This window comes from Equus asinus, chromosome 3, assembly GCF_041296235.1.
Source record: "Equus asinus isolate D_3611 breed Donkey chromosome 3, EquAss-T2T_v2, whole genome shotgun sequence".
Lineage (NCBI taxonomy): Eukaryota > Metazoa > Chordata > Mammalia > Perissodactyla > Equidae > Equus > Equus asinus.
In genome coordinates, this window is record NC_091792.1 from 109507887 (window position 1) to 109525609 (window position 17723).

The 17723-nt window shown below is 35.9% G+C and overlaps 1 protein-coding gene across 1 annotated transcript in view; it reads left to right on the top strand.

The window, feature by feature from the left end:
• Position 1: 1 nt before the first annotated feature.
• The window catches only part of UBA6 (ubiquitin like modifier activating enzyme 6), an 81805-nt gene continuing 64083 nt past the window's right edge, over positions 2-17723 (top strand). The window contains exons 1-5 of the mRNA XM_014860157.3: positions 2-147; positions 3477-3539; positions 13002-13096; positions 13896-13924; positions 17203-17297. Of these exons, the coding sequence (XP_014715643.3) occupies positions 77-147; positions 3477-3539; positions 13002-13096; positions 13896-13924; positions 17203-17297 (353 nt within the window). The 5' untranslated portion in view covers positions 2-76. The remainder of the gene's footprint in view (positions 148-3476; positions 3540-13001; positions 13097-13895; positions 13925-17202; positions 17298-17723) is intronic.

The following is a 17723-nucleotide window of genomic DNA, read 5'->3' on the forward strand; positions in this document are numbered from 1 at the left end:
GACGTCACCGCCCGCCCCTTGACCCCCGGCGGTCCCGCCCCCTCCCTCCCTTCCCGGGCTGGCGGCGTCTGAGGCGATGGAGATGTCCGACCCGGTGGCTGCACCTCCGGCCGAAGAGGCGTCCTGCTCTTCCTGGGGCGCCAGCAGGTGAGAAGACCAGTTGGGCGCGAAGACGCGAGGACTGGCGGGCAGGACCCGGCGCCAGCTTTCTGCTTCTTCCTCTCGGGCGGGGAGGGAGCGCTGCGGGGCCGAGCGGAGCCGGCCCTGGGAGGCAAGGGGTGCGCGCGGGGTGGGTGTGGCGGCGTGGGCGCCGGCCTCTGCGGCTCCCGGTTTAGAGGAGGAGAAAGTCCACTTCTGGTCCCTTTCAGTGCTTTCTCAGTTCCGATTAGGGTCTGCCATCCTCCTTCCTCCCAGTCACCGGACGTGTGCGGGGCGGGGAGGGGGCGGGGCGCCTTTGACCGAGAGTTCTGGCCGGTCGCTGGGTGTGAGCTTCCCAGCGCTAGGGCCCGACACCTTCTTCCCTTCTCTCGGAAAGTGAAAGCCAAGAGCTCTTCTGTGCGCGATCCTCCGCTGAGCTCCTCCTCTGAAAACTGTTACCAGAGGGAAGTTGGTCATGGTGAATCAGTGGCGGTCAGGACACCCAGAGGCCTCTGTTGACTCCAGTAAAAAAAGAAAAAAAAAAAATCCAGGAAAAAACCCTGCACGAGTTACTCATTCTTATCTTCTACTTGGTGTTAAGGTTTTTCAGGTCTTTTGCACTCTTGCAAAATGTTCATGTAGTTCTTGTTTCAATCACCTCATAATTAATAAAGTGGATAGTTAAATCCTACCCACTACCGGAATATAATATTCCAACGATAGAAATGATGGATATATGATTTTGAGTTAATGTGAGACTGTCATAAACCTGTAGAATTTTTTCTAATGAGACTGAAGGGATCCTTTTAGAACGATGATATTGTCTGCTGTTGTCAACACTGCCAAATATGCTTGGGGACTATTATGTAATACAAACAAAACCTCCCCTTAAGGATGTTTTGATTGCCAGGTATACCTTATTATAGAAATGTTGAAACATTCCAGTAAGGCAGAACTTTCTGAAAAGTAAGTGCGAGTCATATCATTAAGTGACAGCTGGTTAGAATATAGCTCTTCTCATTTTTACTTGAGAGCTTTACCCGCCAGACTGTTGCCCTCGGTGCAAGGAAGACAGCTAGTGAAAGTGTACTAAGGAGAAAAAAAACTGTATAATAAATTTGATTTTCATATTTTGTTACAATGCCAAAACACGGTATATTGTGCATGTATATTTTTATTAGGTGATCTCCTAGGACACAGCTGTCTTCTGGTTTGCTCTCATAATTGCAATCAGGAATCTCTCTAATAGTTATCCGTTTGGTTAGCTAGAAGCTGGTGTGATTTGCTGATCCCAATGAATTTGTGGTAAGATAAATGATAACGTTTTGATTAAGTATATTTACAAATCCTTTGGCTTATATATCAGTACCAGGCCTAGAAAACTGGATTCTAAAACTAAATATCATGCTGTCACGTTTTTAGAATCCTGTAATTGATAATTAGAGCTTCCTAGAACCTGGAATGCATTACACTTTTGTCAAGATGATATTCATCTCCACTGTCACCATGGCTCCGACCCAAATGCCCCAGGCTGGTTCCTTCCGTCCAGCAACTGTCTGTTTCCCATTGTATATCCTATTATCATTTCTCTTTGTGTGCTGTGCTGTGAAAAAATTGAGATGAGCTGTGGCAAACGATATATTACTATATCTTGTCACATTAGTATGTTTAATGCTTTTTTTTTTTGTTTTTAAAGTTCATTCAACAGATGTTGAATGCTTTCTTTATGTCTACTGTGAGAGGCAGTAGGCAGTATAGCATCGTGGTCAAGAGCTAGACTGCCTAGGTTCCTATCCTGGCTCTGCCATTTACCTGCTTTGTGACCTTGGGCAGGTTATTTAAGTTAACCTCTGTCAGCCTTAGTTTTTTTCCTCTGTTCAGTGGAGATGGGTAATAGTGCGTATCTCACAAAGTTGTTGTAAGGGTTAACTCAGTACATCTAAAGCACTTAAAACAATTAGTGACACTGTTCTCTCTTATGAGTAGTAAATGTCAGGTACTGTTTTAAGTATTTGGAATACAGTAATGAATGCTTAGCACATCATACATTCTATAGGGGAAGACAGACAATAAACAGCTATGGTAAATGATTGGAAGGAAATACAGCAGGGTATGGAGTTAGGGAGTGACCTAGGGAGAAGGGGAGCCATTTCATTGATAGGGTGAATCAGGAATGGGCTGTGTAATATTTGTGAGACAATATTTTAATAGAGGCTTAAATGATAGGAGTCAGCTATTCAGAGATCTGAAGGAAGAATATTCCAAGCAGAGGAAATAGCAACTGTAAAAACTTTGAAGTGATAGCAAGCTTGGCTTTTTGCGGAACAGCAAGTAGGCCAGTTTGGCTGAATATAGTCAGCAAGAGGGAGAGTGGTGGGAGTTGAGATTGGAGAGGAAATTGGGAGACAGAACACGTAGGCCCTTTTAAGCATGTAAAGTGTTTGAATTTTATTCTAGGAGTAAAGGAAATCCACTGAAGGGTAGTTCTAAGTTGGGGAGTGTTGGCTGACTACATTCTAAAAGATTAGGCTGTTATGTGGAGAATAAACTGAAGAGAAAGGACATTGGTAGAAATGGGGAGACTAGTTAGGAGGCCTTTGAAGTAGTTCAGATGAAATGTGATGGTGGTTTGGCTTAAGATTGTACTGATTGAAATAGTGATAAGTGATCAGATATGAGATCTGTTTTGAAGGTAGAGCTAACAGGACTCACAGATGGAGAAAATGAGAGAACAAGTTAAACAAGAAGATCCCTAGATTTTTGGTCTAAGCAAGTGAGTAAATTGTGGTACCAGAAATTGGGTTGGGGAAAGACTGGGGGAAAACAGATTAAGTAGGGACAATTAATTCTGTTTGGGGCTTATTATGTTCATAATACCAATTAGACATTAGAGTAGAGATGTTCTTTTGTCAGATGTATAAAATCTGGATGTCAGTGAATATATCAAACATGGAGCAATAAGTTTAGATATTATCAGTTTATGGTAAATTCCATGGGTTGAATGAGATTATCTAAAGATTATGTATATTAAAGAACGTTTATGGGGCACTCCAACAAAATTGCTAAAATCTAGGTCAGAATATGTGTAGCAATGATAACACCTGAGAATAAAACAACCATGGACTCTAATTTTACCCACAGACAGAATAGACAATCAGTGAATTTAATTTTGACCTATTTTTAAAATCTAAGTAAAGTGGTATATAAATATATTTCTGGTTTGTAAAATCTCCTTTAATAACTGGTGACTCTGATTTCACATATAATTGACTGTTGTATTACAGAATGTGAATATTGAATAACTGTACTTGCCCTTATAAATTGTTTTATTTTTTCAGTACAAATACAAATTTGCCAATCATGTCAACAGAATCTGTGGAGATTGATGATGCGTTATACAGGTAAGGACCTTATGAAAACGGAAACTTATTTTCCCCATTCATTGTTCTCAAGTAATGAAGTAGTCTATTTGAAGATACCATTAAGCCTATGCAGAATTTTGTAAATATATCCTAAGAGTTCCTCTCAAGTTAAAATTAGAGTTTCTGTGGTTTTGGGGGGAGTTTTCTGGGTTTTTTTTTTCTTTTTTTTGTTTTTTGTTTTTTGTTTTTAGTCTGAAAGCTTGAATAATATTTAAATCTCAGTTGCTTTAGGTTTCGGTGATGTGACTAAGAATGATTTTGCTATTCACCACAAAACATACCTGTTGTTTTTGGGCAGTACATATTCATATTCTCACTACTGCAAGAGTCTCATGAAAAACAGTTCATTTCACTTCAGTCAGTAACATCTAGAGAATATATTTGCTTTAATCTCATTAACAACATTGCATATTTGCACTGTGTAGAAAGTGGAGAGGTATTGTGTGATTGAAGAGCTGTGATTTGAATAGAATTTAGTAGGCCTTTTTTTACGATACTTTTCCGTGAACTCAAAATGTATTTTTCAAAAGTAAAGAAAAATTAAAACACATGTTGCTATTATTCCTAAGAAATTTTTTTTAATACTTTGTTGTTTGTATGGAAGATAATGTAATCTCAGTTTAAAAGTTTTTAGACTTTCTCTCTATACAATCATAAAAGACATTTTATGAAGGTAAAATTTGGCTCATTATGTATTTTGAATTTCTCTTTATATTTTTTTAAAAAGAAAAGACTAACTTAATTTTACTTATGTGAAAATCATTTTACCATATGGTCTCCTGATTATAAATATACTTCAGAAGTCACTTAAGTTCGACTCTTAATCTATAATTATGATGTTCTTAATGTCCCTTTGGTCATATTCTTAGGATAACAAATGGCAGCTCCTTGAGATAGCATTGACTAATTTTATTCATTAGTTATAATCCTTGTGAAACTATTTTATATCCATCCGACCCTGTAATGGCTGATTAATGGATATAATTTTCAGTAAACCAGAGATTAAATTTTCCATTTGCACTGTTATGTAAGTAGTCTGAAGTTTGCTTGGCTGAAAGTTACAGAATATAGCAGTTCAGATGTGATATATAGTAATTTATATATGATCAGGTGTTGCTGGATCATATGGTAGTTCTCTTTAAATTTTTTGAGGACCCTCCATACTGTTTTCCATTGCAGCTGGACCAGTTTATGTTCCCACAAACAGTTTCTCCACGGCTTCACCAACACTTATTTTCTGGGGTTTTGTTTTTGTTTTATAATGGCAATCCAAATAGGTGTGAGGTGATATCTCATTGTGGTTTTGCATTTCCCTATTAGTGATGTTGAGCACCTTTTCATATTCCTCTTGGCTATTTGTGTGTCTCCTTTGTAGAAATGTCTGTTCTAGTCCTTGTTCATTTTTTAATCAGGTTATTTGGGGGTCTTTTGCTATTGAATTGTAGTTTCTTATATATTTTGGATATTAACCCCTTATTAGATATATGTTTTGCAAATATTTTCTCCCATTCCCGTAGTTTGCCTTTTCACTTTGTTGATTGTTTCCTTTGCTGCACAGCTTTTTAGTTTTGAAGTAGTCGCACGTGTCTATTTTTGCTTTTATTGCCTGTGCTTTTAGTGTCATATCCAGCAAATTCTTGCCAAGCCCAATGTTAAGAAGCTTTTCCTCTATATTTTCTTCTAGGAATTTTTATAGTTTCGGGTCTTATGTTTAGATTCTTAATCCATTTTGGGTTGATTTTGTGCATGGTATAAGATAAAGGTCCAGTTTCTTCTGTTCATCTTTTACATGGCAGAAATCCAGTTTTTCCAACACCATGTGTTGGCCCCAACTTACCTTTTCCTCCAAATATGCTGGCCATACTAGACTACTTTCTTACCAAACATAGTTTATACCTTTACACCTCAGTGGTCTTTTCCTAGAGTGCCCTTTTGTGCCTCAAAAACACCTTCTATTTACCTTTTTTTAAATTTTTTTCTTTCTTTCTTTTTGTTTTTTGGAGGAAGATTAACCCTGAGTTAACATCTGCCGCCAATCCTCCTCTTTTTGCATGAAGCTTGGCCTTGAGTTAACATCTGTACCCGTCTTCCTCTATTTTGCATGTGGGACGCCTGCCACAGCGTGGCTTGATAAGTGGTGCTTAGGTCTGCGCCCAGGATCTGAACCAGCAAACCCCGGGCCGCCAAAGTGGAGCGCTCAAACTTAACCGCTATGCCACTGGGCCAGCCCCTCTATTTACCTTTTAAGACTCACTCAAATATCTACTCTGGTATGTTACCTGAGTTACTTATAATCCTTTCTGCTTAGTCCTAAAGCACATTATTCTCATTGCTGTTAAAGTACTCATCACATTGTCTCATAGTATTTTTTATATGTTTGTCAACTCTGTCAAACTATGAGTTTCTTAGAGCCAAGTCCATGGCACAGTGTCTAATTCTTAGAAGATTCTCATTAAATGATTATTGAATGACTAGAACAAGACAGAGGGTTCAGATTGACCTGTGGTCTGGAACCCTAGATAGTTGGCAGTTCAATGGCTGGGCAGGAACCCAAGCTAGAAGAATCAAAAGATAAGATAGAAAAGTCTGAAAAAGGTGCATATGGTGCTAACATTAGGAGATATTGATGTTAAGAGGGCATTTACACATTTCACCTGAGGCAAAACCAATATCACGGCAAGGTGCGACATTCCCTCTGCTGGAATCTGACATGAAGCTACTACAGTAAGACAGTAAGAATCTTTATATCTGGAAGATTCTGAGTGCTAGAAGGATAGAAAAACAGAAAAGCTTCTCTTTTCTCTGTAATTGGGATATTTTGAGTAAATGAGCATCTTTTTAACAGGCCAGATACACATACATTCATTTTTACCAAAAAATTAAGAAGCGTAACTTTTTGGCATCTTAGATTTGTTGATATTTGTAAAGTCAGTATTTGAAATATTATTTATTTCCTCCTAGACACTATAATTGAAATTTGGTTAATATTTACTAGGTATAGGTTTTCTCAGATATAAATGAGTCTCAGGTTATAATTACTTATAAATAATTAGGCTTTCCTACAAAACTAAAACTCTCTAAAATCTACAAATCTTGGGTATTAACTAATAAGTTTCTAATATTCATATTGTCGACGAAAATAATCCATAACCAATCTATAAATGAAAATTTGGGTGAGTTTATTCTGAGCTTAAATCTGAGGATTATAACCCGGGGCCTTTCTTCCCGAAGGAAGAAAGGGCACAAAAGAAGTGGGGTGCACAGAGTGGTTATATACCCCCAGAGAGGATGTTTCACATAGGATTGAAATGTCCTTTTTACAGTAGTCGAGAGATTGCTCTGTAGGCACAGCGATTGATGGAGATGGCAGGTAGGTCTTCTGTCTCAGTGAACACAGCAGGGTGGCAGTCTCTTGTCTCCAGCTGAGTGGTCACAGGTGAGCTGGGTGTCAAAGGTGAGTACAGCAATCAGTTCCTAGCCTAAGGAAAGATGCTTATCCCTAAGGAAATGCCAATGTGAGGGGAAGTTGCACCTTTATCTCAAGGGCCTTTATTCTGGCCATAGGAAATGGCTAAGCAGATATACAATGCTTGCTCAACAGCCACAGTCAGGCCCTTTTGGAAAAAACAAAGTCAGGCCGAATTAGGTTTATACCAAATGGCTTCCTCATATACTCCAATATATCCTATTGCTTGCCATTTTTATTTGTCAATATATATACATAAGTGGGAAATATTTTTAGGACAATTTCAATACCTAGTTGAACAAAGTGTCTTTCTGAATACATTTCACTTTTTTCCTATTACTGCTTAATCTTAATTCATCTTATAGTTACTGATCAATTAAATTTTTCTCAGAATCCAAAGCTTTTTTGGGTGGACTGTTTCTAATCCACATCTCTATTTATTTCTGTACTTTTATTGCCTGTAAATTGTTGAGTGAGTTAGACTTCAGCCAATTCTGTAGATCTGGCCATTTCTTTCTTTCCCTCTGAGGATGTGCCTGGGCCTCTTGATCCCAAGATTTATCTGAAGAAATGAATGAGTCCCAGTTTAGGACTCCAGCCTTGGTTTTCTAACTGCTTTTACCAAAGAACTCTCCATTGGAGGTATTTAGGGCTGATTCACCTAATATTAAGTTGGTACTTTGATATCTATTTTTGTATGTTCCTTGCATATAGGTTTCTGTGTAGAGATCACTTTATGAAGAAGTGAATATCAAAGCAGAATCAGGGCATTCTTAGGTATCTAGATGTAATACAGCCATAATAGTATCAAAACCTGTGTTTATTCTAGTGGAATACTAGAGAAGACTTTTTCCTCTGGCTTTTGACATAACAGTCTTTTTGGATTTGCTTCTACTCCTCTGACTCTTCCTTCTCAGACTTTTTCCTAGGGTGCTCTTGCTTTGCATGCACTGTAAACTCCAGGTTCCAACTTTAGGATTTTTCTCTCACTTCATACTGTCGTTCACATCATCCATTCCCATGATTTTCGCTGTTACTGTATGCTAGTGAAACTTTAATTTCTTTCTTCAGCTTTCTCTTCCCAAGCTCACGACCTTTGCTTTTAAATGCATACAAGGTATTTTAAATGTAAACCAGGTAGATGTTCAGCAGATGTCTACTTCTTAGGGAAACATTGTGGTACAGTGGAATGAACATGGTCTCTGGAGACAGAGATGAATGTTCACATCTCAATACCGATATTTGTATGAACTGGAACTAGTTATTTGATCTTTCTGCTCCTTATATTTCTCATGCATAAATGAGAATAATATCTCGTTTCTTAAAAACAAATGTCTAGTCTTAAAGATTTTATAAGAAAACTGTTAATGTAAAAGTTTTTGGCATAAAGTAGCACTCAACACTATTGGATCCCTTTTCCTCCTTTCCTCCTCTCGTTCCCAAGCTTAATTAAATGCTACCACACCCACTCAGTAAGCTAAACTAGAAACCTTCGTGTCATCTTAGATTTTTCCGTATTTGTCATCCTCTAAATACAATTAATTTTTTTTAATCCTTTCAGTTTTTTCTAAACAACTCAATTCCAACTCTTTCATTCTCTTTCTCTGCATTTGGCATCTCTCAATTGAACTGTTGTAATATTCTGTTATGTAATCTCTTTAGAGCTACTCTTGTCTCTAATCCATCTTCCGTATTTTATCCAAAGTCATATTTTTGAAACTCATCTCAGAGCCCATGGCTTCTCAGTTTAAAATTCTTAAATGGTTCCCTGTCATCTACATTGGTGAGGCCAAACTGTATAATATGTATTTAAGCCCCTTTTTGGATACAGCGTAACATAGTGGTAAGAGTATATTCTTTGGTATTAGATCTGAATTTGAATCATCCTCCACCATTTATGAATGTGTGGTCTTAATCTATTACTTAACCTCTTAAATCTCATCTTTTTTCATTCATTCATTTTTTAATACATTCATTCATTCAACAAATATTTAATGAGAAAAATTGGTACAAATTACAAATTAATCATGAAGAATAGAGCCTAAGAGCTCAGTCGTTTCTGTTTATTATTTACGAGTTATGGCCATATCTTTCTTTTTAGCCTCCATGTCACTCCTCACCGCTTTACCCTCCAACATCCTCTTCTTTAACCTTGTCAGACCTTATGTATGTATGTTCAGGGTCTAGGATTTGATTTTATCCTACTTAAAAGCTGAAAGCTAGCTGATTATTATTTAGTGGATGCTGACAGTAGATGTGAAACTTCTGGATCAGAGACAAAGGTTTTCATCACTTACAAGGCAGCAAGCAGCGTAGACATAAGCGTGGTGTCAGTTCCTCTTGCTCCCAAGTCCCATGGGGGTGATGCCATGGGCTCAGATGGATGCTGTGTACACTGCATGTTTACATCACAGCTGAGGAACACTGAATTTTGGCATGCACCATTTTATGGCAAGCAGTAGGCAAACTACTCTTTTTTTTTGGAGGGAGATTTGCCTCATCCCTCAAGATTATGTGCTGTAAACACAATCCTGAGGAAAGGCCCAGGTTAAGAGAGGTCAGGACCTTGCTCTTCTAGGCATATCTACAGAGATAATGTAGGAGTGTGAAAGACTCTTGCAGGAGTGTCTCCCAACATAAATACATATTTTTTTCACAGTTTTATTAAGGTATAATTGATGTATAATAAACTGTACATATTTAAAGTGTACAATTTGATGTGTTTTGACATGTGTATATACTCGTGAAATCATCACCACAATTTAGATAATGAATATATCCATCACATCCAAACATTTTCTTGGTGCCCTCTGTAATCCCTTCTTCCCTTCTCCAATTCCCATTTTCCCAGGCAACCGCTGATCTGCTTTTTGTCGCTGTAGAATAGTTTTCATTTTTTAGAATTTTATGTAAATGGAATCATACAGTATATACACTTTTGAGGAGTCTGACTTCTTTCGCTCAGCATAATGACTTTGAGATTCATCTATGTTGCATCAGTAATTTGTTCCTTTTTATTGTTGACTTGTATTATGTTGCTTTGGATATACTATAATTTATTCAGCTGTTGGTGGGCATTTGGGTTGTTTCCAGGTTTTGACTATTACAAATAAGGCTGTCATGAGAAGTTATATACAAGTTTTAGGGTAGATATGTGGCTTCATTTACTCTTGGTTGAATTCCTAGAAATGAATGGCTGGGTTGTATGGTAGGTTTCTTTTGAACTGTTTAAGAAATGCCAAAATGTTTCCCAAGTTGTGCCATTTTACATTCCCACTAGTAGTGGATGAGAGTGTGAGTTGTCCCACATGTTCACTCACCTCCTGGTATAGTCAGTCTTTTTAATTTTAGGCATTCTGATATGTATATAGTGGTATTACATTGTGGTTTTAATTTGCGTTTCCATAGTATCTAGTGATCTTGAGCATTTTTTCATGAACCTATTTGTCATCTATCTTCTTTGGTGAAATATCTCTAAATCTTTCACCTCTCCTGTTTTGTTAGGTTCTTTGTCTTACTGAGTTCTTTATATACTCTGTTTACAAGTTCTTTATTATATATATGTTTGCAGTTATTTTCTTCTAGTTTGTGGCTTGTCTTTTTATTAACAATGTCTTTTGCAGAGCAAAATATTTAAATTCAATAAGATAATTTTATTATATATAATTCATGCTTTTTTGGAGCTATTTAAAAAACTTCAGTTTAACCCATAAGTCAAAAAAGAATCATAATTAAAATTGGAAAATGATAGTGAAAGTACTATGTATCCAAATTTGGAATGCTGTTTAAGATCAAAATTTTACATGTGTACAGTCACATGCCATGTAACATTTTTGTTGATGACAGGCCCCATTTATGACAGTGATTCCATAAGATTACAATGGAGCTGAAAAATTCTTATTGCCTGGCGACATCATAACTGTCATAACAGTTGTACAGTGTGTTTGTGTTTTGAGCTGTTATTACAAAAGAGTCAAAAAGTTAAAAAAATTAAAAAGTTTATAAAGTAAAAAAGTTACAGTAAACTAAGGTTAATTTATTATTGAAGAAAGTAAATTTTTTTTATAAATTTAGTGTAGCCTAAGTGTACAGTGTTTATAAAGTCTACAGTAGTGTACAGTAATGTCCTAGGCCACTCACCACTCACTCACTGACTCACCCAGAGTAGCTTCCAGTCCTGCAACCTTCATGGTAATTGCCCTGTACAGGTGTACTATTTTTTATCTTTAATAGTGTATTTTTGCTATACCTTTTGTATGTTTAGATATACGAATACTTACCATTGTGTTACAGTTGCCTACAATATTCAGTACAGTAACATGCTGTATAGGTTTGTAGCCTAGGAATGATAAGCTACACCATATAGCCTAGGTATGTAGTAGGCTATACCATATAGGTTTGTGTAAATACTCTATGATGTTCGCACGACGACAGAATCGCCTGACAAGGCATTTCTCAGAACGTATCCCCATCGTTAAGTAACACATGACTGTATTGTAGAAAAGGAAACCTGAGAATTAATGAGTTTTTGTTTCCGGAAAGTAGGAAAAAAGAAAATAGAAAAGTAAAATTTATTAGCATAGGAAATGTTTCAAAAGCCAAGTTCACAGACACCGACCAAGGTCTAGCCCTGTAAACAAGCTGAAGATCAAGCCTGTTATGTTAACTTTTTCCTTCACATTAAGGATGTGGAACTGCAGGGACTTTGATACCCTTCCAGGAGGAGAGTAAATTGGTGCATCCACTTTGGAAAACAGTTTGGCATTATTTAATAAAGTTAACCCTGCATTTCCTCTTCTAGATATATGCACAGTGGAAACTACTGCACATGTATACCAGGAAACGTATATAAGAATGCTCATAGTCCCATAATTGGTAACTGTCCAAAACTGTAATATAGCTATATTATGGTACATTATTAGAATAGCATAGTAAAACAACAGAATACAACACAAATGAAAATTAATGATCTGCTACATGTATTGATATGAATAAATCTCATTATATATAATTTCATTCAAAAAGAGCAAGACACAAAAGAAGATGTTCAAAATGATCCCATTTATTTAAAGTTACAAAACAGAGAAAACTTAAATATATTATTTAGGGGTACACAAATAAGGGTGGTAAGACTATATAATACACTGTTCCATACATACCATAGTAGATATTCAATAAATATTTGATGAATAAATGGATAGTTTTTATCTCTGAAACAGAAAGGATGAACAACACTTTAAAGAAAAGCCTAGGTTTTATTATCTTTTGTAGGGTAAAGAAGGAAATAACAAAGATAGCTGGTGTTTACGAAGGTTCTTCTGACTAGACAGAAATCCCTTTTCTGGCTTTTTTTATAGTGAATATGAATAGTGGAAATATGGGAATTAAACAAACATACATTAAACTAGCGTGTGTGTGTGTGTGTGAATGAATTCCAAAGAAATACATACAACCCAAAGGGTTCTGGAATTATTTGTTGTTTATACTAAACTCATCTTTCAAGTGATTCTCATAAGAATCCATTGGAATGTCCACTATCTTCAAAAACTGGTATAGCATCATATTTATCACTCTTCTTTCAAAAAAGCTCTTACTGTTGGCTTTATTACTATATCGGACTTTTTTAAATTGCCAATGCATATTTTTTTTAAATTCCCTTTCTGATACTAGCTGTGGCAGGGTCTTTTATATACTTTATCAGCTTTTATATTTACAATAATGTTTGGAAACTGCTTAATTTTAGGTCACCTAAACTCCAACAAGGGAACCAATTTTTTGCCTCAGAAAGTCTGCTTACAGGAAAAGGATTAAAGTGGAGATCGCAAAGTTAATTCAGAAATTTTAAACATTATGCAAGTGATCCAAAACAAGTCTGTGGGCAGGATCTACTTGCCATGCTATTCTTTTGCAAACAACTTTAAAGGGATATGTAATTTTGATGAAATAAATTATTTTCTATTGTGTTTTACATGTAGTCGACAGAGGTATGTTCTTGGAGACACAGCAATGCAGAAGATGGCCAAGTCTCGTGTTTTCTTAAGTGGTATGGGTGGTCTTGGTTTGGAAATTGGTAAGCACTATTTTTATTCATAATTTTATACGACACTTTTGAACAACATAATTTAAAGAATTTAACTCCTTCCCCTGTATTATTTACTATAAAGGAAATTAGATCCAAAGCCTTGATCAGATTCAGTTTTGATTCTTTTGGCAAGATCATTTCATGGTACTGTTGTGTTCTTCCACAAGGAACCAGTAATGACTCTCTTGCTTCTTTTTTTGTGATGTTAATAGCCATTAATGATCATTCTCTATGTCCATTAATTCATTATGATAAAGCACACATATGTATATTCATAACAATATGTCTGGAAGAATACACTAAAATATTTTGGGGGGGGTGGTAAGGAACATTGGCCCTGAGCCAACATCCATTGCCAGTCTTCCTCTTTTTGCTTGAGGAAGCCTGTCCCTGTGTTAACATCTGTGGCAGTCTTCCTCTGTTTTCTGTTTTTTATATGTGGGACACTGACTGTCACAGCATGGCTTGATGAGCAGTGTGTAGGTCCACACCCGGGATCCGAACATGCGGACCCTGGGCCGCCAAAGCAGAGCACACAAACTTCACCACTATTCCCCCAGGCCAGCCCCAAGAATACACTAAAATTTTGAGAGTGATTATTTCAATGTGGTATGATTATGGGAAAGTTATTTTTTCCTTCTTGTTCATCTGTATTTTCTAAGGAACTTGTATTTCTTAAATAGTAAAAAAGTTAAAATTATCCAGTCAGAGATATGACCAAGCTCCATGAAAACATATCTAATATACATTCCTAATATTAAGCTGTTATTTTTCTTTCCTGTTACAGCAAAAAATCTCGTTCTTGCAGGGATTAAGGTAAGTGAGTAAATGTCCTTAGTGAGAGGGTAAGAATTGTTAGTTATAAACTTTTTTGTTTTGTTGTGCTCATCAGTTGTGGTAATATTCTTTACACTTTGGCCTAATTATTGCTTCCTTATTTAGTAGCAAAATTGTTTCAATGCTCTATTGTCCTCTTTTTAAAAAACTTTTTATTCCAGAAAATTTCAAAATTATACAAAAATAGAATAGTTTTAACAAAACTCCATGTACTCATCATGTAACTGCAATTACGTGCCCATAGACAAATTTGTTTCATGTATCTCCTTCCCGTTCCCCCACTGCTCCCCAGACACCAAATTATTTTGATGTGATGCTGAGACCACCTGTTATATCTCCTTTAAATATTTTGGTATATGGTTCTAAAAGATGAGTGCCTTTTGAAAATCTGACCACAATACCATTTTCACACCTAAAAATGTAACAATTGCTTAATATCATTGTAGCAGTCACCTATAGCTGCAAAACAAATTAGCCCAAAACTTAGCAACTTAGACAACAGCATTTATCGCAGTTTCTATGGGTCAGGAATTAGGCCCAATTTAGCTGATTCCTCTATTTGAAGATCTCTTAAAAGGCCACAGTCAAGATATTGGCAGGGCTCACAGTCATCTTGAAGCCAAGGGCAGGATCTGCTTCCCAAGCTTGCTCATGTAGTTTTGACAGGATTCAATGGCCAGGTTGTGCCACTTCACATTCCCACCTCACTTCCTTGCTAGCTTTGGTCAGAGGTCACCCTCAGTTCCTTGGCATGAGATCTTCTCCATAGGGCACCTCACAATATGGCAGCTTGCTTCATCAGAGTAAGCTAACAAGAAGACAAGAAAGAGAATGGTCTAGCAAGACAAATCAGAGTCTTTTGTCACCTAACCTTAGAAGTGACATTCCATCACCTATGCTGTATTCATTAAAAGCAAGTCACTAGGTCCAGCTTACACTCAAGGGGAGGGGATCACACAAAGGCCTTAGGAGCGGGAAACAGGAATCATTGGGGCCATTTTAGAATCCTGCCTATTACCAAATATCTAGTTAGAGTTCAAATTTTCGCAGTTGTCTTAGAAATTTTTTTAATTTGTTTCTTCTAATCAAGACCCAAGCAAAGTTTATATGGTGAACTTGGTTTCTTTTGATTTTTAAATTTCCCTTCCTTGATTTTTTTTTTCTTGCAATTCACTTGTTAAAGAAATCAGGTCGTTTATCATGTGTACCTCTACCCCTGTATTTCCTGCAAACTGGTAGTTATGTCCAGAGAATCAGATTTAGATTTGATTCTTTTGGCACTACTGTTTCACACATGATACTTTCTCCCATCAAGAAGAAATAATATTCTGTTGTCCCCTTTTTTGTGATTATTACTAGCTATTAATGATTATTGCCTACATTCGTTATTTTATTAGGGGCATTGATATTCTAATGCCATCATTTTTTCTTCTTTTATTAACTGAAATAATATTTTAGAAAGAAAATTTTCCATTCATCACTTATTTGGTTTCATTAAAGTATCATTTGTATATGTACCAAAGGCAGGATAAATACTTGATTTTCCCCCCTTTATTTAGCAGTTTTCAAAATCACTGGTTTCCTTTCACCCCCCAAAAGTGACTAGTGAACTTGTGTTGTGTGTGTCTGTGTGTGTACATGAACATCATGATAAACTCCTGGATTTAAACATATTTGATGTGTTTTGATCTACTGTAGTAGTTATTCTCATTGATGCTCAAATTTTAACATCTTTGCTCATTGGGATCGTCTGCAAGTTCGTGAGTCCTTTTAATACAACCCCAGTAGTCTTTGATCGTCACTGATGGTAAAATCTTTTCAATGAGCAGAGCTAGAACATTCATCATGAGTAAACATTGAAATTTCTGAGTTTCAACTTAGGATTATAGAGTATTTACTTCTTTGATTTTATCTTTGTATCTCTTACTGTAAGGTTTAAGTTTTTTTATCCTTAGGATATATCCCATCTGGATTTGGCAGGCACATTAAGTGCTTTCTTAAGTTACTTTAAATAATTCCAAGTTTAATCAATAGTTTTGTCCATTCTTGCTTTGGATTTTTAAGGATTGCTTTTTTAAATTTAATTTAGTTTTACTATTTGGTAAGACTTATATAATTCAAAGTCAAATTGATAAAACACAGTATATTCAGGTATGTCTAGCTTCTCTCTGTGGTATTCTTTCCTTTATTATGTCACTCCCTTTTTCTCACTGTTTCTTAATATAAGCAAATGGATACTTATAAACATGGAAATCTGTACATGTGTGTGTGTACATATTTATCCCCATCTGCCTTTCTTAGATAGAGTGCCATATTTTTCTCCACCTTGCTTTTTATCATGTAACAGCATATCCTGGGATTATTCCATGGTGATAAATATATAGATATTTCATTCTTTTTTTATAACTGCATAGATATACATTGTGTGGATGTATCATATATTATTATATCCAGTTCTTCATTGGTGGACATTTTGATTATTTTCCGCCTTTTGCTATTACAAATAGTGCCGCAGTGTTCTTGTACATATGTCTTTTTGTATTTTTCTCAGTGTGTGTTTGGGATATTCTTAAAAGTGGGATTGCTGTGTCAAAGGGTAAAAATGCACATTTTGCTAGAGATTGCCAAATTCCTTTCCATTGAGGTTGTACCACTTCACATTTCTACCAATAATGTTTGAGAATGCCTGATTCACCTCGCTCTCACCAATAGAATATATTATCAAACTTTTGGATTTGTTCCATTCTCATGAATGAGAAAAGGTATTTTATTCTTGAACAAGATTGAACATGCTTAAATATTTTAAAGGGCCACATGCATTTCTTTTTCAGTATAGTTTGTGTTCATATACTTTGCCCCTTTTTCTGTAAGATTTGTGGACTGTAATATAAGTTACAGATTTTTTTCCAGTTAGTTATCTTTCTTGCTTTGAAGATGGAGCATTTGGGAAATGTATGTGTGAATTTTTTTGATTTTTTTATGTTTTGATTTAAATAACATGCTACTTTCCTAAATTTAAATTCTCATACTGTTTAAAGTATTTTGTCCATTAATTTTTCTGGGTTTCCAGATGTATATAGTCGTATCATCTGTGAATGGATCTAACTTTATGTCATTTCCAATACGTAAGCCTTTAATTACTTTCTGTTGTCTGATTATGCAAGATAATACTTGCTATACAGTATAAATAGTATTGGAGATAGTAAGCGTCTTTGTCTTATTCCTGACTTTAACAGATATGTTCCTCTTTTTTGAAGGCACTTACAATTCACGATACAGAAAAATGCCAAGCATGGGATCTAGGAATCAACTTCTTTCTCTGTGAAGATGATGTTGCTAATATGAGAAACAGGTGAAGATATTTTAATGTATTATCATAGGATTTTTTTTTCTCTTGCAATTGTTTAGAATATTTTCTCTATCCAGAACACCAGTTCAGTCACAGTTGTTTAACTCATCACCGTAAGTTCATGCTACCATGGATAAATAAGTATTGACATATACTTATTTAATCATTTATATTTCTCATATTTTTAATACATTCACATTGCTACCTAGGAATGAATTTCTTTAAGATTGTTAGAGGAGGTCTTTATCGTTAAAAGACTTAAGGAGCTTGGAACTAAGAAGGTACCCTTTGAGATTATGTAGCTTACTATGGAATACAATAGTATGCTGCATCTCAAAATTGTATAGTTATCTATAAAGATAAATCTTAATTTTCTCTTCCTCTACAGTGTATTAAATTTCCATTGAAATTTTATAACATTCACGTTCC